The 21,789-nt window shown below is 50.3% G+C and overlaps 3 protein-coding genes across 3 annotated transcripts in view; 1 reads left to right on the forward strand and 2 right to left on the reverse strand.

Annotated features, from left to right (window-relative positions):
- Window positions 1–10,526: 10,526 nt before the first annotated feature.
- On the reverse strand, window positions 10,527–11,519 carry LOC308159054 (gamma-crystallin M3-like; the record flags this gene model as incomplete). Its single annotated transcript, XM_080532809.1, has 3 exons — window positions 10,527–10,802; window positions 10,975–11,217; window positions 11,487–11,519. 3 exons carry the CDS (start codon window positions 11,517–11,519, stop codon window positions 10,527–10,529), a joined length of 552 nt encoding a protein of 183 aa, XP_080388935.1.
- Window positions 11,520–11,869: 350 nt separating this feature from the next.
- LOC308157922 (pre-mRNA-processing factor 40 homolog A-like) lies at window positions 11,870–19,483 on the reverse strand (the record flags this gene model as incomplete). Its single annotated transcript, XM_080531517.1, has 3 exons — window positions 11,870–11,882; window positions 13,531–14,824; window positions 19,471–19,483. The coding sequence occupies 3 exons, from the start codon at window positions 19,481–19,483 to the stop codon at window positions 11,870–11,872; spliced, it is 1,320 nt and encodes a 439-aa protein (XP_080387643.1).
- Window positions 19,484–20,669: 1,186 nt separating this feature from the next.
- The window catches only part of inpp5e (inositol polyphosphate-5-phosphatase E), a gene marked incomplete at its 5' end in the record, with an annotated part of 5,960 nt that continues 4,840 nt past the window's right edge, over window positions 20,670–21,789 (forward strand). Inside the window, one exon of the mRNA XM_080531518.1 lies at window positions 20,670–21,517. Within this exon, the coding sequence (XP_080387644.1) occupies window positions 20,670–21,517 (848 nt within the window). The remainder of the gene's footprint in view (window positions 21,518–21,789) is intronic.

Genomic DNA, 21,789 nt, shown 5'->3' on the forward strand with positions numbered 1-21,789 from the left:
CATAGCGGGATAACAGCTTCATTAGTGGAATCTGCATTCTGCATTCTTCTAGTTCTAGACTTCTAGACTGATTAATCAAGTTTGTGCGTGCGTGTGTGTGTGTGTGTGTGTGTGTGTGCTTGCGTGCGTGTGTGCGTGCGTGTATGTCTTTGATTTGATTTGATTTGATTTATTGACAAAAAACATACAATACATTTGTGATGCATTTGTGATTGTCAGGGATAGAGCGATAAAGTCTGTGACTTGTTTCCGTCGCTGTCCCTGGTGTTAAAGAACTATAATGTTGTGTCTGTGTGTGTGTGTGTGTATGTCTGTGTGTGTGTGTGTGTGTGTGTGTACGTGTGTGTGTGTGTGTCTGTGCGTGTCTGTGTGTGTGTGTAAGTGAGCAGTAGGAGTGCAGAGTGCTGTCGTCAGGGCTGGTTGTGGCGGTTTGGCCAGCCCAGCGCCCGAGGTCCTAACGTGCGTCTGCTGTCTGTCTGTCAGCTGGAGATGCTATCATGTATGATTGGTGTACAGGGGTGTTTGCTGGCACATGTTCTCTCTAATTGCAGTTAAGCTCCCACAGTTACACACACACACACACACACACACACACACACACACACACACACACACACACACACACACAGGCATAGTATACCCCTGGGCAGTGAGGACTGCACCTGCTCCTCTCTTTGCCCAGTGTAAACAGAGGCTAAAGCAGAGCTGGACAGAGGAGGAGGAGGAGGAGGGGGAGTGTGGGGATAGGGAATGGGGTGAAGTGTACAGACAAGTTCACAACAAGGTGCTCTGGGTGTTCAGCTCTCCCTCTAGTTAGCTGAATGGTGAATTTTCTGCTTGCTCCGGCAGTACGGGTGAAATGATGAGACTGACACAATTCGGTTTGGTTTCCTTCTTCCTCTAATAAACAGATTGTAAAACTGAACACAATACATTGATATTAGTACATGTAAATAAAACAGTGAACAAACTAACAGAAAAGATTTAACAAACTACACAATCATACAGAACTCAACTTACCAACTCCCATCTCTCTATACAACTGATCTCCCTTCTCCCCTGTCTCTCAGATCACACTCATTAAGCCCGCCCCCAATTCTATCTAACCAATCACTCCACTCATGCATACCTTTAACCAATCACAAACAACAAATAAAATAACCCCCAAATGAACCCTCCCATGGATTAGCCAAACACCTCCCACTTGGTCCATTGGTCCTTTATAACTAAATGGACCACAACTTCCCTCTCTTCAATACAGTCATTTTACTGCTCCTCTACGGGAAGCAGCACGACCACCCGCCTGACGTCTCGGTCGAGCGTTGGGAAGAGATCGCGGCCTTCGCTCCTTCTTCGTCCTGAAGCCCCCACTCCTAGAGCAGGCTGGCTTAGGCAAGCCCTCACTCTTACGTCCCGAACCAGCCCCTTTTCGTCTGGCCTCGCTTCCACCACCCGCCCCAGGCGGAATTGCCCCCTTAGGGCATTTTGGTCAGCCAACCAGACCACGTCTCCCACGGCCACATTTCGGGCTTCTCTGTGCCACTTGGTGCGGATGAGAAGTCCGGGCCCAGCTAGTTGACTCCACTGTCGCCAAAACCGTCCCACTTCTTCCTGGACGCCGAGGCTAACTCCGCTTCTTGTCTCCCTCAGGCGAGTAGCCTCCCACTTTGCGTCTTCTGGAGCCCTCCTGCAAAACAACCACTGCCTAACAGCTCGCCGGACCCACCCAACTACCCGAATGAGCCTGCCTATTTCACTGAAGCGTTCTGGCTCAATCAGGTCCATGAGAGCAGCGCCCCAAAGCCTCTCCCTCTCATGCTCGAGGTCCCTGGAACTCCCAACCGGTGTGGATGTCCCCTTTGCATTTGCTTCCTCCTCAATGGCGCATTTCGGGTCCAGCCCCTTCCTCGCCTGAGCGCGTGTTACAGTTGCAGTGAACGCTTTCCGTTGCAGCATGCTCACGCTGTCTCGAGCACTTACCGCCACTCCCCTGGATGTTTCCTCGCTCAGCTGATCAGCCAGCACCAACACCTCTGACTCTGGCTCCACATTGGCCCTCGTTTCTGCAGGCTGGCCCTCTTTGCTCCTCCCACTTTGACCCGACTGGATCCGTGGTTCCGGAGCGAAACCTCCAGCGTTGAGCGTCCTCTCGATTCCCTCCGTGATGCTCCTCAGCTCTCTCCTGTCGCCATGAGACGCTAGAATGTCGTCTCCATAGGTGTCCTCCTCAAGCGCTCTCCGCTCTTCTTTTAGGTGGGCGACCTCTGGCAGCCTTGCCGTCTTCCTCATGGCCAGCTGGGCGATGCATCCGGCTGGCTTGTCCCCGATGTTGACGCGGGTAATTGCGTAGGTTTTGATCTTCTTTTCCTCTGCGAGAGTCATCTCTTTCCCGCCCGGCTGACAATTTCCGCAGCGACACCCTCCGCACTTTGGCTCGCACGCGGCGCTGATGCTATCCCAGCTCCACCACTCGAGGACCTCTTTGCTGCTTGCAGCTGTTCTCCCGGTCTTTTCATGACCTTGCGGCTTCTGGTCTCCATCCTCTTCTTTTGCGCTGGGCGTCTTGCAGGGGATCTCCTCAAATCTTACTGCCTCCGTTTTCAGAGAACGTGCAAAGTGTGTCTGGGAGTTGTGTGCGGATCTTTCCCAACTTTCAAACAGGTCTGGGTGCGTTCCTCCCACGGTCTTCCCCAGAGGCCCGTCCCACAGCACTAAGTCTCCCGTCCCTCTTCTCCACCGTGGAGCGAGTCGTCCCTCTCGGTGGCTGATCAAGAGCTCGATTTCCTTAGGTCGGACCAGCTCTTTCTTCTCGACCCCAGGGAAGAACTTACAGAGTCGCTCTGGACTGATGACCTTGTCTGCACGAGCGATTGTGTCGAGCCCGTAGCATACCATCTCGTGGGGACTCCATCTGTTGTTGCTCCACGCCCTGACCTTTAGCAGGTATTTGTTAGTCTTGACCCTGACCTTCATTCCACCGACCCCCTGCACAGTCAGTGTTACTTGCCTCCGCTCCAGTTGGAGCCGATCGGCGGCCCGGTTGGTGATATAATTTGTGTCGGAGGCGAGGTCTATGAGGGTTCCCAGGGCATTTCCTGCTTCTGTTTTGACTATCAATGTCATCATTAGTACTGGATGTTCCTCTGGCCCATTCTCCGCGCCCGTGCTCAGCGTCATCGAAGCCTTACTGGTGAATGCGTCCTTCATCCTCCTTTCCTGTTCAGGGTTGAGTCCCAAAGAGTCCAGGACTTCCCGTTGCTTATCAGAGAACCCTGGCCCTGTCTTCTTTCCCTCACTCCACTCGGGACACAGAAGGTAGTGATGACTTGCCCTTCCTTCATTCTGCTTGCACACTCTGCACAGGTACCGGTTACTACACTCTCCGTCGGCGCCGTGCATGCCCAAACATTTCTGACAGGCTTTGCTTTGCCTTGCTATGGCTCGTTTCTCTGCTAGACTGACACTCTTGAACTTTTGGCAGAAGAATATTTTGCCACCGTGCTGATCACTTCCACAGATGTCACACTCTTCTCTTCTTTCCGAGTTCCTGCCCGTGACTCTGGTTTCACCTCGATGTTCCTCCTCTTCTTCATCTACCGGTGAGTCTCTCTCCATGGCCCTCGTGAATGCCCTCTTCTCCCATCTGACTGGCCTCTCCGGTGTTCCCCCAGAGGTCTCCGTGGAGCCTCGGATTCGCGCCATCCTTTCGAGGATTACTTCCTGCCTTTTCAGAAACAGAAGAAGAGCATCGAATTGCTTGTCTGGGGCGACTTGGTTTTCGGGTTCGGTTACAAAGGTAAACCAGCCTTCCTGCACGCGATCTGGCAGTTTGCTCTCGATGGCCTTAATTACAAGTGGGTTCTTCATAGCGCCCACTTCTCCTAAGTCTGTCAGGTCCATGAGGGCTCTTTCCACTGCCTGAATAAGGTCGATTGCTTTCCTCGGCTGGTTTCCTTTTACCGCTGGTATTCTTTCCAATTCCTCAATAATTTGCAGCGCGATGGTTGCCTTGTCTCCAAACCGATTCTCCAAAGCTGTGAATACGTCTTCCGCTGAGCGGTAGCTCGAGAGTTTGAGCTCCTCGAAAACCTTTCGGTCTATGCTCTCGAGGAGGTGGAGTTTCTTCACCTCTGGTGATCCCGATGGGTCTCCCTGCTACTGCAGGCTTTCCCAATCTTTCCGCCAGCGATGAAAATCTCTCATACACCCGCTGAACACGGGCAGCCTTGTTGGAGGGAGTTTGATCTTGGAGATGGCTCCAGTGCGGTTGCCTCCATACGTGGCGCTCTCCAGCCCTGCCTCCCGGGCTTGTTCCCATGCTTCCCGCTGAACCTCCAGTAGTTTGGCGCGCTCTTGAGCGGCTATTTCTGCTGCCTTCAACTCAATCACGGCCGCCTTCTGCCTTGCCTCAGCGATCTCTTCTTCGGCCCCCAATTTCACCTTCGCTGTCTCCTTCTCAAACTCGGCCACGCTATCAGCTGACTTCAGTCTTGCCTCAGCGGCTTTCCTTTCCAGCTTGGCAATCGCTTCTTTATTTTCTCTATTTGTCGCTCGATCTTTGGCCTCTTCTTCGGCGAGAACGTCGGCCCTTTTCCTCTCATCTTCGGCGAGAGCGTCGGCCCTTTCTCTATTCGTCGCTCGATCTTTGGCCTCTTCTTCGGCGAGAACGTCGGCCCTTTTCCTCTCATCTTCGGCGAGAACGTCGGCCCTTTTCCTCTCATCTTCGGCGAGAGCGTCGGCCCTTTCTCTATTCGTCGCTCGATCTTTGGCCTCTTCTTCGGCGAGAACGTCGGCCCTTTTCCTCTCATCTTCGGCGAGAGCATCGGCCCTTTTCCTCTCATCTTCGGCGAGAGCATCGGCCCTTTTCCTCTCATCTTCGGCGAGAACGTCGGCCCTTTTCCTCTCATCTTCGGCGAGAGCGTCGGTGGCCATTTGCTTTGCTGCGGCGGCCTTGTCGGCCATTTTGTCAGTATTCTCCTTCTCAACTCTTCCAAATTCAGTCACAAACGTTTCCCAAAGTTCATCCCTTTTGTCCTCCAGCTCCTCTAGTGACTTTCTCGTGTTGCACGCCTCAACTACAGGGATCCACTCCCCCCAGCTTGATAGCAGACTTCGCGCTTTGATGATGAGGCTCTCTGTGAGTGTGCTTCGTTCTTTACAAACGTCGTGGGTTGCCTCTTCTAGACTGATCCTCTTCGCGCCTTCGTGACTCCTTTCTGCTCGTCTAATTGTGGATGAAAGTTCGACCCCCGCGAACCTTGTCCACATGTTGGCCTTTAAAACGTGACCGACCTGTTCAACCTTCTGAGCTCTCTCCTCAGCGGCCTTGGTGATGTCTTGAAGAAGCTGACTGTTACCCGTCTCAGGTTCCTGACTTGCTTTGGCCTGCAAACCTTCCTCATAATTGTCGTCTGCAGAGTTTAGGTCTTTCGCGTTTGATAGGAGCGCTATCCACTCGCGTTTCATGTCATCTTCGCCCATCAATGCCACTGACCTGATGATGTGGCGGTATCCTCTCTCAAAAGTGACTGCCAACTTTTCCCTTTCGGTCCTTAGTGCTTCCATTCTGCCTGTGACTCAGAAATAACTTGTGTGTACCTGTTTCGTCTTTCTATCTTATATCTTCAGCCCTCTCTGACTCCCTGAGCTGATTTGCGCTGGTCCCTGCACTTCCTTAACTAGTCTTCGGCAGCGGAACCAGGTTCACCGTGGGGTCATCCCAGGGATACTGCTAAAAATAAAATAATAAAGTGGGAGAGGATTTTCCTCCCCCCGACGACTTAATACCCAGGTACACACAAACCTATTTTAATGCAAACAGTCAATAGAGTCACAGAGAAGAGTGCTGGGTGTGGGTAGCTCTCTGGGTAGCTGCTATTAGCTCGCAATTCCTTTCTTGGTGGGTCTTGTAGGTTAGCCTAGCTGTCTGTGGATTCTTGCAGTTGGGTTAACCAGTTGAAGCTAGCCGTGGATTGTTTCACTCCTTGCCTGCCTAGCTAGCTGTAGCTTTGAGTGCTATAAGCTCTACCGCGTGCCTGTGCGCTATTGCGACAGCAGGGCTAACGCTAGCTTAGTTTGCTAATGCTACGCTGGCTAGCAAGTGGCTAGTTAGCTACGGTCGCGGGCGCCACGGCTTCGTTGCCGGCCTAGTTAGCTGTAGCTTTGAGTGCTATAAGCTCTACCGCGTGCCTGCTGCGCTATTGCAACAACAGGGCTAACGCTAGCTTAGTTTGCTAATGCTACGCTGGCTAGCAAGTGGCTAGTTAGCTACAGTTGCGGGCGCCGCGGCTCCGTCACTAACCTGACCAGGCTTTAGCTTGCTCTTATCTCCGGTGAATGGATCCTTGTCCTCCCGGAGCTTCTGTTGCGTCCAACCGGGCTTGTATTCCTTAGCTAACTGACGGTCCGTCCTCCTGCGGTCGTCAGCGGGTGTTTTACAATTGTTCAGCTCTCCCTCTAGTTAGCTGAATGGTGAATTTTCTGCTTGCTCCGGCAGTACGGGTGAAATGATGAGACTGACACAATTCGGTTTGGTTTCCTTCTTCCTCTAATAAACAGATTGTAAAACTGAACACAATACATTGATATTAGTACATGTAAATAAAACAGTGAACAAACTAACAGAAAAGATTTAACAAACTACACAATCATACAGAACTCAACTTACCAACTCCCATCTCTCTATACAACTGATCTCCCTTCTCCCCTGTCTCTCAGATCACACTCATTAAGCCCGCCCCCAATTCTATCTAACCAATCACTCCACTCATGCATACCTTTAACCAATCACAAACAACAAATAAAATAACCCCCAAATGAACCCTCCCATGGATTAGCCAAACACTGGGCCTCACCTTTTTCCTTGGGGTTTTATTTGAGATAGGTGTGTTTAACACAAGTCTGGTGTGGGTTGGTAGTGGGTTTAGGTGTGGAGCTATGGTTGGCTTTTTATGGCCTGGGGAACCACAGACCTGGAACATCACCAATGTAAATAAGGGCATGGAAATGAGGCAGACGATAGGAATGGATTACATACAGCATGTTTTAGCAAAAACATGACCTCTAGGGGGATTCTGGGGATTCAGTACTGTAGGGTTGTATAACCTGAGCTTAGTCCTCTTCCAGTAAGCTCATACCAACCATTCATTTCCTGAAAGAAACCTTTGTGCTGTGCCTAACCCAGGGTGGTTAAGGTTTGAAACCACCACCCGTGTTCCCACCTTTCTCTTTGTCTCTGTTTGGGGGGGAAAATGAACAACTTCCTTGCATGTTCGATAGACATGCACAGACATGGCACAACCCTGATAAACCAAACAAATTATCAAAACAATTGTGAAACGAAAAAATAGTTTATCCCATGGACATAAACAAACAACATGTATTTTGGTTTGGATTTGGTTGGTCGCTATAACGTTGTTTGGTTTTACAAAGTTGTAAATGAGGCTTGCACATTTCTAGCTGTTGTGTAACAGAAGTGTAGGAGTTGTAAGAGTGATGTGTGGACCCATAACTGAATGTCATATCTGTACTTTCTGAGGTTATTGTGACACACTATCTACACAGTACCTGAATATCAACGGTCCCTTCGGACAACATTTCTCAATCCAGAACAAAACATTACTTTAGAGTTAATATTCACCTTCAATATTAAACCACTGTTGACTTTGTATTGCCAGTGGTACTCCATCGTAGATATCATTTTTATTCACACCCTCTCAGTTATAAAGTCTGTGTTTTTGTTCTTATTGTGTACAGCGATATTCAGGTCTCTCAGAATAGATCATTAGATGAAAAATAAACAGGTATCTGCCCCCCCCCCCCCCCCCCCCCAAAAAAAAAGGCTCTTGATGTTCATATTCGCCCTGCAGTCAAAAGACAATAAACTACTTGCCTTTGATCTACATTCATATACACACAGAATACCAATGACTCCCCCTGACCCTTGCTAATCATGCCTGTGGCGCATTAATGCTGTGCAATGGGGTGTTAGCAGAGAGGGCACCCCTAATGAGGTTTATTTGTTATGTTTTATCCCCCTCCACCTACTCGTCTCCACAACACACTGAGTAATAGGGCTGTTATGGTGTCTGGGCTCCACTTCACAACTCCTCCTGCTCGCCTTCATAGGGCTAATTATCCTCACCGCAAATGGATCATCTCACCGCCTGAACAAAGAGATTTTCTCTCTGTGCGCATAATTCAACATTAACCTCCTTCATTCGTGTAAACTGGAGCGTGTGCTTCTGTAGGAATGCCTTGGTGTCGACGGGGCTGCGTTTCATTCAGGATCTTGTCCCTGTTCTCACCCAGAGGGCTGAACCCCATGGCTCTGACATACTGTAGTATCTAATGCGTTGAATTAGAATAATGATTATTATTATTATTGACTTGTCTGTCAATTTGTTGTCAATTTGGTATTTTATGCTCTAGGCAAGGGGTCGGCCATAGACGGCGACCCTGGAGCAATTAGGGGTTCAGTGCCTTGCTCAAGGACACCTCAACACATGGCCAGCAGGGGTTCGAACCGCCGGCCTTTGCGATCATTAGACGCTGGCCCTACCTTCTGAGCCACGGCCGCCCCTAAATAAAATGTAAAAAAATTTGAAGAGAGGGATGTGAGGGAAGATGTGAGAGACAAACCTGTGTTGGGATCAATGCAAACACACCTGTATCAGGTCACCTGCAGTACACATACTGTTAACCCCTGCCCTGAGACACTGAAACTGTCAGAGGTCATACAGCATGGAGGACTATGCCTTCATTTGCTCAGAAGTGTGTCCGTTCTACTTCCAGTCAAAGCACAGCATTTTCACCCACTTTATCTATACAATAGCATTTCATTTCCTATCTCACGCGTACAATAATATGACTGGGGCACAGGCTGATTTGGAGTCATTAAGCATATGTCTCATTTTCCATTTCAATCGTCTGATACCATAGAACTGCACACAAAAGCACTATTTTCAGCGAGGAGCTCATCTCGTCTGAAAGTCTAATGAGAGGATCAAATATAACTGACACTGAGAGGAGACAAAGAGACCCAGGCTCTGAGTGAGGGATGAGGAGAGGGGAAACAATGGTAGGGGAATGTGCCGTCACTACGGAGGTGTAGAACAGTGAATGCAGATGGGTCTGTAATGAGGGATTAAGTCGGGATTACGGGTCTTTATTCAGATGTTTCTGATCCTCATTAGACTGAATCTCATATCAGTGCATCGATTCACTCGCTTGCTCGCCCCTCTTAGGAGAGAGAGAAAGAAAGAAAGAGATACCACTGCAGCATGGCGCCTGTACAATAGAAGTTTAATGAAGAACTTTGTCCTTTTCTCACCCTTAAATGGATGGAGAAAGACTTCTTTGGCTTTGTGTGTGTGTGTGTGTGTGTGTGTGTGTGTGTGTGTGTGTGTGTGTGTGTGCGTGCGTGCGTGCGTGCGTGCGTGCGTGCGTGCGTGCGTGTGTGTGTGCGTGCGTGCGTGTGTGTATGTGTGTGTGTGTCTGTCCAAATAGGCAGCTGCCTGTGAGCTCAATTTTACTATCCATATTCACTGAGACGGGTTTGTTATTGTTTCCATAATGAGAAAAAGGCTAAAAGGAAATATGCAGTCTGGCCAAGTTAGGAGCAGGCCGCAGTCAGAATTGCCAATATTTACACCACATTCCAAATTTGAATGAGACTTAAGCAAATGCTGATGGCCCTAACGTAACCACTGAATCTCAGATATTCCGGTATTTATATGAGGCTGTCCAAGTTTACTACAAGGCACAGACACAATGTTGGGAGTTCCAATTACTATCACCACAGTCTAAACTTCCGATGACCCGTGGTACCAGACACAAATATGGTTCCACAAAACGTAACATCTAATTTTAGACAAGCACATGCATATATTGATTTGTAGAGCCATTTCAAATGCCTAGAGATAACTGAGAGGTAAATAGATGGATGTTTAAAAAAAAAAAAAAATGTAAGGAAAAAAAAAGAATGTCACAGTGCTCTGCTCTTTATATAGCAGTAGGCCTAAATGCTACTCATTGTGAGTCAGTAGCATATTGGACCAATATCTTATCCTATGAGTTCTCTAAATCTCTTCATTCTCACGCCTATTTGGTCCTTGTGGTCCTGCTGTTGCAACATGCCCCAAACAGCTGCTGCCAACTTCACCACAGCTCTCTAAAGTGTGTTTGAACTGAAGTCCTGCGAGAGAGGCAGGTCTCAGCACAGTCCTGTTTGGCATCCAGAGAGCCAGGACCACTGGGCCCATTGCTGGACTGCAATGACCAATTGATCATCAACATGGAAAATGTTTGCTTGTTCGACTTTGCAACATATTGTACCCAGGTGTACCCAAGTGTACCCAAGTGACTAAAGATGTTGTTATTTTGCAGTTGTTTTTTTTATCACTCTAAAATCAAATCATGTATCATGTCGCTAAAAGGGGTGTGTGGACTGACAAGTTCAAACAAAATACTTGCAATTGAAAAGTTGTTGTTTTTCCAGACAGTATACATTTTATTCAGTCGATGGTCTAGCAGGAGTCCATGATACGCCTCATGCTCATGAACTTGTTGGCGCTCATACCCATCTCCCTGAAGTTCCTGTACTCGCCGGGCCTCATGTACACCATCCTGCCTCTGAAGTGGGGCTGCTCGAACATCAGCCAGTGGCCCTCCATCACGTTGCAGGACTGGCAGTTGGACATGCGGTAACGGTCCATGATGGAGTCACAGTCGTCCATCAGCTCCATGCTCTGACCGCCGAAGCTCTCCCTCTCGTAGATCTTCATCCTGTAGGATCCTCTGTGCTGTAAGGTGATGAAGAACATGTGTTATTGACTACATCTGCTTTGCTCAAATATATGACTATTGTTAGTATTGTTAGGATGATATATCTGCTGTAAATGTAACTGTTAAGAGACTCCAATGACAACCAAATCTGAATTCTATTAGGGCGGCCGTTAGGGCCAAGAGGCTTACCATGGGGATCATGCGGCAGGACCTGATGGTGTCGCTCATTCCCATCATGCGCATGTAGTCGGGGTACTCGCCCCTCTTCATGAAGAACTGGTTGCCCATGTAGTTAGTGCGGTCGTAGACCATGAAGCAGCCGCTCTCCACCCTGCAGGACTGGCAGCGCTGCATGTAGGAGGACATGTCGGGGCAGTCGCTCATGCACTCGTAAGAGCGACCCTGGAAGTTCATCTCCTCGTAGAAGGTGATCTGAAAACAAGCAGGGATCATTTCAATTAACTGTAGAAACATGGGGAATAACGAAAGTGTGTATGGTATTGTTAACACACATTATTTGTTTGAAATATTAAGCCTAATTCAACTAAACTTGCGATCAGGTTTCTGGAATGAATTTCTGATTTCCTATACTTTTTTGACATTGTAGCACTAGATACTTTGTATAACAAATCTATGAAAATCTAAATATATTTACACATTAAAGTTAAATACACAGTTCATTATGCCATAGTGTTGCTTACCTTGCCCATCATGTTCATGCCGGTGGTGGTCATGTTTGCTGCCTGGTTCTGCTGCGGCTCTTGCTACTGTACTGACCTTTACCTGTTCAACCCTTGCTTTATATACTGTACAGTACATCACCATGGCTGGCCCCATTGTGAAAAACCCCTGACCCAGCAACTGGCCATAGAAGCCTATAGAGCAATGAGGTTTGTCCACATTTCCAGGGACAGGGTCGCTCAAAAGACTTTGGAAAGGCTGTTTTCATACAATATATAGAAAACAATATACAGTATACAGTATATAGTCACACAAAGCCTCTATGAAAAAGGTAACAATGGATAGTCATACTCTTGACATTGTAAAACCTGCATATTCATACATCATATAAAACGTTTTGAGTTCATGTTTTGTGTCTATTAACACAACAATGTTATGACTGATATTAAAGTCCACTCTTACATGTGAAAAGTCCTCCCATATTGTCAGGTGTGCATTCATTTCAGCTTTTAAGTGGGATCAACATAATGAAAAGACATTGTATTATCAAAGTTGTAACATAGTTATTAATGATAATGTTTGTTTTGTAATTCGCTTTGTATTGCTTTGTAATTACACAATGCAGTACAATATAAACTGTAACCAGGGAGTAGCTAAAGGACTGTAGAATTTAGGAAGGGCTGGTTATCTAACTAACTCGGAGCTAAATCGGCAGTGTAGGAGGATACAGGCAGGGGGCGCCAGCAACCCTTTAGACTAGCAGTACTAGCATTAGCATTAGCATTAGAATTAGCATTAGCATTAGCATTAGCTAACAAACAACTAAACACACAGTAATGTAGCAAAGATGAACAAACACATTTATTTAGACAAATGATATATACATCCCCGTATATACTCCCTCCCAGCCGGCCACACACACTCTCAATCACTCACTCACACGCAGTCTTAGAGTCCCGGACTGAAAGGAGCGCGTTGAGGCCTGGTTGGAGCTCGCATGTGCTTCGAGGAAGGCAGCAGACAAAGGGGGGGGGTGACGTAGCAACTCGAAGGGAAAGGGGCTTCTTCGTAGTCCACGACGAGGTGTGAATGGCTCAGGTCCGGTGGTCCACGGTCGGTCGCAATCCACCTCGTGAAGGCGACGGCTCTGTCCAGCTTGGGTCTCGCTTGGTCCAACGTTAGCAGCCGGCGGCTAGCAAGGCTGGCTAACGGGGACACAGCTAAACTAGGCTAGCGCTGCTAACCCACTAAACTCCGAACTCCCGCGGTGATGCGGGCAGCCAGTGATTCACCACCAACAGTCTATGCCAAAGGCAGGTCTCCTCCGACACTCAGAGTCTCCCGTTCTCCTTGTGGACTGTTGAGAGATGTTGAATTGCTGCTGTAAGGTTTGCCCTTTGTCACAGTTGTGAACTCAATAATCACTCTTCAGGTCTTCAGCTTCAGCACGGTGTGCGTGTTACTGACTCCGCCATCTTAGATCGACTTCTCGTTTTCTCTGCTTCTTCTCACTCTCGTTACTCTCATCACTCTGACGCACAGACCACTTCCGTCGCTATATATACACCAACCGAACATACATCCGGTCACGTACGCCAATCATACATCCGGTCACGTACGCCACTCAAAACCACGCCCACTAAACTGGCGCTTACACAATACTAAACAAATCTAAGACAGAACTTATACAATTACAATAACAATACATACACCTTCATGAAAACGTACATGAATAGCATGGAAAATAATCAAGGAAACAACAGGGGCAAAATAGGGCTGATCTGGGGAAACTAACTGGCTCTAAACCGTGGGCCTTCACAACAGCCGCCCCATGAAACCCTCGGTTTCATTTAACTATGGAAGGCACACTGGCTAGGCTGCTCGAGCAGCGTGAGGTATGAGGTGATAGTGTCCTTTGTAATTTGAGGGAGCTCAATCAGGCGTGCCACAGGTCGGGTGTAAGTGCGACCACCAACGTCCACGATGGCCGTCCGCACCCTTCCATCCGGACCCGGCAGGACCTTGGTCACTCTGCCTGTCTGCCAGGCGGCGCGTGGAAGGGACTGGTCGATCACCAGTACCACGGCACCTTCGGACAAGTTGTCTCTCTCCCTCAGCAGAGTCTTCTGCTTCTCCTCGTCCTCCTCCTTCTCCAGGGCGCGGATGTGCTCCTCGAAGCAGATCAGAGCGTCTTCCTTGTCCATGTTCTGCAGCTCCTCGTCCTCAGCGAAGGTGGGGTTGTCCAGCAGGTACTGCTGGGCCTCGGACCAGGTGGTGCGGTAGGTGACGTTGGCCATGTTGTCCAGAATGTTCTTCAGCGCCTCCCAGTTCCTCTTCCTGAGCTGCTTGGCTTGTTCCTTCTCCTTCTTAGCCAGGTAAAAGAGGACGTCTTCATAGATCTCAAGCCTGTCTCTCTCTGGGACACAGCTCCAGACGTCCAGCTCTGCAAACATCTGCTCTGCTTTCTTGTATCTGGTGGTCGAGGACATTTTGTCATGGTTCTCCAGGAATCGCTGATACGTCTCTTTAGACTCCTTGTACTTGATCCTGACCTCCTCCTCCGTCTGCACCTTGTAGGCATTAAACGCTTGCTTCTTCTCACTCAGCTTGGGCAGGGCGCTGTATCGTGGGTCGTTGACGATCATTTTCATGGCTTGCTCCCATGACGCGTTGGATGAAACACCCTTCTCCTTCAGAAGCTCTTTGAAGGCCTGCTTGGCCTCCTCTTTTGTGTTCCACTTGTACGTTTTCTTCGCCAACTCCGGCCTTTCCTCCTTGGAGGCGTCTACAATACTGGCTGAGACTTCCATGGCTGACGTGTCCTCGACGGAGTTGACGGGTGCGTCAATGCTGACCTCGGCCACGTGAGGGTGCATGGCCACCTGCAGGTGTTCCTCGGCAACAGCTGTTGCCGCCATGGCCTCCATGTCCATCATGGTCGCCATGGTAGCAGCAGGATCAACCTGAAGAGTGGGGACGGGGGCGGTGCCAGGAGCTGCAGCTTCTACCGTCCCATTCTCCTCCGCTTTGATCATCGCTTCCAGATCTTCCAGCTCTTTGGGCTTGGTCCACCGGGACTCCTTAGTCTGGGAGTTGTAGTAGTAAGGCTTTCCCGTGTCAGACTTGTACTCCTTCCACGGGCACTTAGACAACATTTGCTCAGCAGGAGATTTCAGGTCGTCTGGTTTCTCCCATGAGGACTGTTTAGTCTCTGTGTTGTAGAAGTAGGTCTTCCCATCCAGAGACTTATGCTCTGTCCACAGAGGCTTCTTCTTTGGTTGGTCATCCTGTGGTGAACCATTTGTGGTACTAACTGTTCCAGGTGCACTGGCAGCAATAGATTCCACTCCAGGCGGTCCTGTTGTGTTGACTGAACAGTGAGCGTCCAGACTTGGCCACTCCGCAATAACGTGCGATCTGGTTGGTTGGTTTGCTTCTTCGGTTCGGACATGGAGGGATGACGTAGCTCTCCCGTCTCTATCTCTCCACTCGGTAGCGCCTTGGAGGGCCCACCCAAGCGCAGTCTTAACAGCCATCGGGCAGCCTCGTGGTCCTCTCAGCGGAGGACGGAGCGACACGATCAGTGCAGCGTTGTCCGAGCCGATGAGAAGGGTTGGCTCCGCTCCTTCTATCGGATGTAGGTCTACTCGCCGTAGGTGGGAATATCTTGCGCGTAATCTCTCCAGGGGGTAGTCGTAGCGGGAGAGCGCTAGCTGGTCTGCGGTGAAGACATTCCGAAGCCGATATCTGTCCGACGGCCGCCCCGCCGGGGAGATAGAGAAGTTGATTCTCGCCCCGGTGACCTCTTTAAGGTCGCGACGTATCGTGCGCAGAGTCAGCTTCTCCTCAGTCCCTTGGAGCCCCAACTGGCGCACTGCCCCCTGGAGAAGGATGGTCCGTTCCGACCCGTCGTCTAGAACGGCGTACGTGTCGTACACAGCGTTGTTGTGGTGAAGTCGGACCTTCACCACCTTCAGTAGGACCTTGGAGCCGCTGCTCTGGGTTGGGTCTAGATAGTAGACAGGTGTTTCCTCTTCCGGTGCGCGACCGGACCTAGGGCTTCTGGTGCCCTCCGTGGACCTGGCGAGGGAGACCTCGTGTAGGATGTTGAGGTGGACCTCCTCACAGCGGTTGCACTTTCTCCTCAAGGTGCAGTTCTTAGCCAGATGGTCGCGCCCACAGTTCCAGCACCTCTTGTTCTCCTCGAGCCACCTCTGCTTGGCCTCGGTACTCAGGTTGTTGAAGTCACTGCACTCATTGAACCAGTGCTCGCTGGTGCAGTACGGGCATGGCGGTGGACCTCTCCGTCCCTTTTGAGGGGGTTGAGAGGAATCCTTTCCCTCAGGTCGGGCTTTCCTCTCTCTCCGAGGCTCCTCCTCCGTGTGCAGCACTCCTACTGGGCGTCCTCTGTTCGAGCTCGGCCTGTCCCAGCGGTCTCCCTTCTCCCTCTCCTTCTTCGGCTCAGCGTAATCCATGGCGTCTACGTTGGTGTCATGCACTTCCTCCAGTAGGAACTCCGCGAAGGCAGCCATGCTCAGACCCAACTTCCCGGGGTTACGAACGCGCTGCTGTTGCCGGAACCTCTCCTGCCGGAAGCGTGGGATCTTGCGGAGCAGCCGCTCTACGTTGGAGGTGCTGTTGATCTCGCTGGCGCCAGCTGGGCCCTGCGTCTTCAGCATTCCAACCAAGGTGTGCACGCGGAGCGCGAAGTCATCCAGCGCCCGTTCATCCTTGATGGGGGCCTGCTGTTCGAGGGCTTGCAGTTCAGCAAGGGCGTGGTTCCAGGGACGACCGTAGCGGGCATCCAAGTCGGCGAGCGCTCTGGTGTAAGGTGTCGGTGCGGAGGCATGGGCCAGAACCATGTTGTGGGCTCTGGGGTTCCTCACATGCTGAAGGAGAATCGCATATTTGTAGGACTCCGAGCAGGAGTCGTCCAAGAGCGTGTCTAGGCAGATGCGTAGTTCCACATACTGGCTCCTGTCCTCGTCCTTGAAGAAGGGGAACTTGGGTCCCTCCACCTGGGGAAACATCCTGTAGTGGATGATCGGGGCTGGAGTGACGGTCTGGGTGTCCGGCCTGCATGCATTTTGGTTCCCTGGAGGACCTAGGGGTGTGCTACGCTCTTGGTGAATGGCTCCCCTCCCGGGCAGCGACGCTGGCTCCCTCTGGGCCGCGTAGCGGTCGGGTCCCTGGTCCTCTTCCTTCCAGGTGGTCAGCTGGGCCTGTAGTTGGACAGTCATGGCGGGGGTCATGGAGCCATCGGCGGGGGGTTCAGGAGATGGCACTCGAGAGGGCCGTGCGGATGATGCTCTGGAGCTACGGGCCGACGGAGCTCTGCTGATGCATACGTCGCGCATGGTCTGCATCACTTCCTCCATCTTCTCCGCGTGCAGTTGCTCTCTCTCCATCTGAAGGCGGTCGCGCTCCATCTGGAGGCGTTCACGTTCTAGCGCCTCCTGGCGCTGCCTCTCCGCCGCGCGTTCCGCCCCCTCCATCTGGAGGCGTTCACGTTCTAGCGCCTCCTGGCGCTGCCTCTCCGCCGCGCGTTCCGCCCCCTCCATCTGGAGGCGTTCACGTTCTAGCGCCTCCTGGCGCTGCCTCTCCGCCGCGCGTTCCGCCCCCTCCCTCTGGAGGCGCTCGCGCTCGAACTGGATGCGTTCCCTCTCTAACGCCTCCTGGCGCTGTCTCTCCGCCGCACGTTCCGCTCCTTCCATCTGGAGGCGTTCACGCTCGAACTGGAGGCGTTCCCGCTCTAACGCCATCTCGGCCTGTTGGCGCATACATTCTGACAGCGCGGCACTACTCCCTCTGGAGTGCATGCTATCCGCCCCAGAGGCAGAACTGCCCACGGAAACCCTGGACCGGGAGGAAGCCACTGAACGGCAGGAGCTAGGTCTCGAGCGCGCCGTACTGGGAGGCAGATCGTTAAGGCTGAGGCCCTCCCTCTTCCGCCCGCAGGCGCTGTCAGACCGGGCCTCTCCTTCCTGCTCTTCCGTTTCTACGGCAAAACCCTGCTGTTCTGCCATCTCATCCTCAGGCTGGTGCTCTTTGATGGCTGTCTCGGTGCTAGCCACCCGCGCGCCGGCGGACACCTCGGCCTCTCCGACCACTGTATCCCGTGGAGTGCGCTCCTCACTACCACTCAGTGAGCTTTCGAGCTCAAGCTCATACTCCTGTAACCTCGGAGGCAACCGCGGGACTCTCTGTGGTCGTGGCTCTGGCTCAGGGGGCGGAGAAGGGGGGGTAACTGTCTTGTCTGGTTGGCTGCGCTCAGCCATGCTATCACTACACAACCTATCCGGCTCGAAGGACCAATTGTAACCAGGGAGTAGCTAAAGGACTGTAGAATTTAGGAAGGGCTGGTTATCTAACTAACTCGGAGCTAAATCGGCAGTGTAGGAGGATACAGGCAGGGGGCGCCAGCAACCCTTTAGACTAGCAGTACTAGCATTAGCATTAGCATTAGAATTAGCATTAGCATTAGCATTAGCTAACAAACAACTAAACACACAGTAATGTAGCAAAGATGAACAAACACATTTATTTAGACAAATGATATATACATCCCCGTATATACTCCCTCCCAGCCGGCCACACACACTCTCAATCACTCACTCACACGCAGTCTTAGAGTCCCGGACTGAAAGGAGCGCGTTGAGGCCTGGTTGGAGCTCGCATGTGCTTCGAGGAAGGCAGCAGACAAAGGGGGGGGGGTGACGTAGCAACTCGAAGGGAAAGGGGCTTCTTCGTAGTCCACGACGAGGTGTGAATGGCTCAGGTCCGGTGGTCCACGGTCGGTCGCAATCCACCTCGTGAAGGCGACGGCTCTGTCCAGCTTGGGTCTCGCTTGGTCCAACGTTAGCAGCCGGCGGCTAGCAAGGCTGGCTAACGGGGACACAGCTAAACTAGGCTAGCGCTGCTAACCCACTAAACTCCGAACTCCCGCGGTGATGCGGGCAGCCAGTGATTCACCACCAACAGTCTATGCCAAAGGCAGGTCTCCTCCGACACTCAGAGTCTCCCGTTCTCCTTGTGGACTGTTGAGAGATGTTGAATTGCTGCTGTAAGGTTTGCCCTTTGTCACAGTTGTGAACTCAATAATCACTCTTCAGGTCTTCAGCTTCAGCACGGTGTGCGTGTTACTGACTCCGCCATCTTAGATCGACTTCTCGTTTTCTCTGCTTCTTCTCACTCTCGTTACTCTCATCACTCTGACGCACAGACCACTTCCGTCGCTATATATACACCAACCGAACATACATCCGGTCACGTACGCCAATCATACATCCGGTCACGTACGCCACTCAAAACCACGCCCACTAAACTGGCGCTTACACAATACTAAACAAATCTAAGACAGAACTTATACAATTACAATAACAATACATACACCTTCATGAAAACGTACATGAATAGCATGGAAAATAATCAAGGAAACAACAGGGGCAAAATAGGGCTGATCTGGGGAAACTAACTGGCTCTAAACCGTGGGCCTTCACAACATAAACAATCCCTATTTCAACTTGTGTTTCAACTGCTTAATTAACCCCCATTATACAATGTTGATACTATTGTACCAGTATAGTTGTTGTTGTTGTTGTTGTTGTTGTTGTTGGTGGTGGTGTTGTTGGTGTTGTTGTTACAGATAGAGCAACGGTTCAACTAATATAGTTTACAACTATTTAGCTGCAATTGCTCCTGAAGGGCTTACAAATGACTGATTCAATCAGTCAATGTTCCTTGAAACATTCATTTTCTAGTATAAGCCTTCTCCTAGAAGAGTGGTTACAGTGTACAGATGCATAGATCGTGATGCCCTCTTTGATAACGATTCTCAACTTTCTACCTAGAGATTCTCTCACAGCTGTGAGAGGGAACAATACAAGTAAATAATAAGTAACAGAAGTGCAACTGCATGAAACACCATTATGTTCACCAGAATACTGTAGGATTCAGTTGTGAAATCGAGTTTGTAGATAAAGCACTGATTCATATGAGAATCACCTCTGTTTACCATCTGAGAGTGAACATAAACATCTTAAACAGGAGTAGGCCTAAATAAAAGTTGTCTCTATATTTATACCCAATGTGTGTTGGGGATGTACTGCTAATGATGTGACAGACACTCACTGTACAACCCTTTAATGACACCATCTGGTTAAAGGTGCAATTACAAAATGTGTCTCAGTGCAGTGCTACTGTATAGTCAGGGCCCAGTTGATCAATTAAACATTTTGAACACCTGGGCCCTGAGAATCATTTGATACTGTGCAGACAACGCAGCCAAACAAATGTACTGTACACATAATCATTATGAAACCATTGGATGGGAACGTTGTATGGAAAGTCATGCAAAACCCTGATTAGAAAAGGTGATATAAGTATAAAATTCAATATAACATATTATATTATAGTTAGGCTACAGATTGTGAACACACTAGTTTGCAGGTGTAACAGATTAAGGTGATGAAGTGCTGCACTGTCCAGGCCCAGAGCCAGAATCAACACCTTGGTTGGGCCGATGGGCCAACGGATGGACGGTGATATGTTATGTGAACCCTGTTTTTTTATCCCTTTTTATCATGTACGAAATTGAAATGAGTTAATAACACAAACGATATTTAAGCATTATTGTTTATTACAAATCATCACACAATGACATAGAACGCCATAGGGGGCGCTATAACGCCAGGTGCAGCATTGTGTCTCCTCCACCAAGCCTCTCTTGGTTACGAACACGATGTTATCAAGCGTTGCTAAGGAAGTTGAAACTTCACATTTAGCGCTAACCAGCTATTAAGCTATTTTACACAACCCTGCCATGGATAAAACACCAGTTTACCCCCCACCAAGGTAGCTATCTATGTTGTCTAAACGATGTGCGGTGGTCTAGCGGGTTGATCTGTGTCAGACTGTCACATTGCTGGTGTTGTTACGTTAGCTAGCCAGCTCCTACATCTAGGCGAGGACAAGCGATATTGTAGTTACCATATTATATTAGACACAGTAGTCTAGATAGCTAGATGCATTCTATATTTTAACTAAATCTTCTGCGAAGATTGAGAAAAATGATTTCAAACTAAACCAGCCAATGTGTCATTTAATCGTTTTCTAGTTATTTTCTAGATTACCGCAAAGTATGAGTCCACCTGGAGTCCTCGGGCCCTGCTGACATCAGAGGAGAGCAGCAGCAGGACATGAGGATGACCGAGAATGGAGAAGACAGTAGCCCCTCTCAACCTGCTGGAGGCGGAGCTGTACCTGGAGAGTCCCTCGGGGGGAAGGGAGATGTGAAGAGGCCGGTGAGACCACCCGCAGAGGACAACACGACCACCAAGGTCCTGAATGACACACTCAAATGCCCACAGGCTGCTGGGGAAGACCCGGGGAGCCAGTCTTGTACCAGTCCTTACCAGCCGAGACCACCCCTGCTCCCCAGGCCCCCTGGGCTGTCAAAGACAGGCCCGAGCAGCTCGAAGGAGGAGAAGGTGAGAGGCAGGAGACTGAGGTCCAGTCAGGAGAGTCTAACCTCTGACCCCGCTGAGACCGAGGGCTCCTCCACCGAATCCCTTAAGGAGGACCCGGCAGCTAATGATGTGTTCTCTGTAAGCGGTGCTGCCATCATGAGGAACGGACAGGGCTCAGTAGTGGGACCCACCGTGGCCCCTACAGGGTCACCACCCGTCTTCAGAGGCCGGGGCCACAGCCTCTCCGAGTTAGAGCAGAGGTCCCACGACCACCTCAGCGACCCTAACCCTACAGAGCAGCGCGTGAGGTCCTCCAAAGTGCGCCTCTCTCCCCTGCAGTCCTCCGGTACACTCCCTGCCCTGGAGCAGAGCTTGGCATGCACGTCCTTAAGGACGGCTAATCGGCTTGATAGGGATTGCATGGATTATGGCGTGCTGGGGAGAGCGGGGCCGGACCGGCTGCATCGAAACCTGAGTGACAGCCGGCTTCTGGGGAACATGGTGTCCGACAACACCTCCGTCAACTCCATGAAGTCCACCTTCAGCGTGCTGAACCCCATCAGACCGAGGGACGTGAGGAACCGGTAGGTTCAGGCCAGGGGGCTTCTCACTCTTTCAGATATGGTCATCAATGTCAATGGCATCTCCAGATTCCTACTGCAACCTTCTCTTCCTGTGTCAAGACATTACCAGTATCAGCATCCCTTTTGCCATAGAATCCTTGATGCTTCTCCTGAAGGCATAACCTGTAAATAGGCTACATGATTAGATGTTCGATCCATTTAGACCCTTTATTAGGGTAGGCTATGTAGTGTCCTTTCAATATTTGATTTAGCTCTAAACTTCAATCATATCT

Source organism: Nansenia antarctica, assembly GCF_963989245.1.
Source record: "Nansenia antarctica genome assembly, chromosome: 5".
NCBI classification, from domain to species: Eukaryota; Metazoa; Chordata; class Actinopteri; order Argentiniformes; family Microstomatidae; genus Nansenia; species Nansenia antarctica.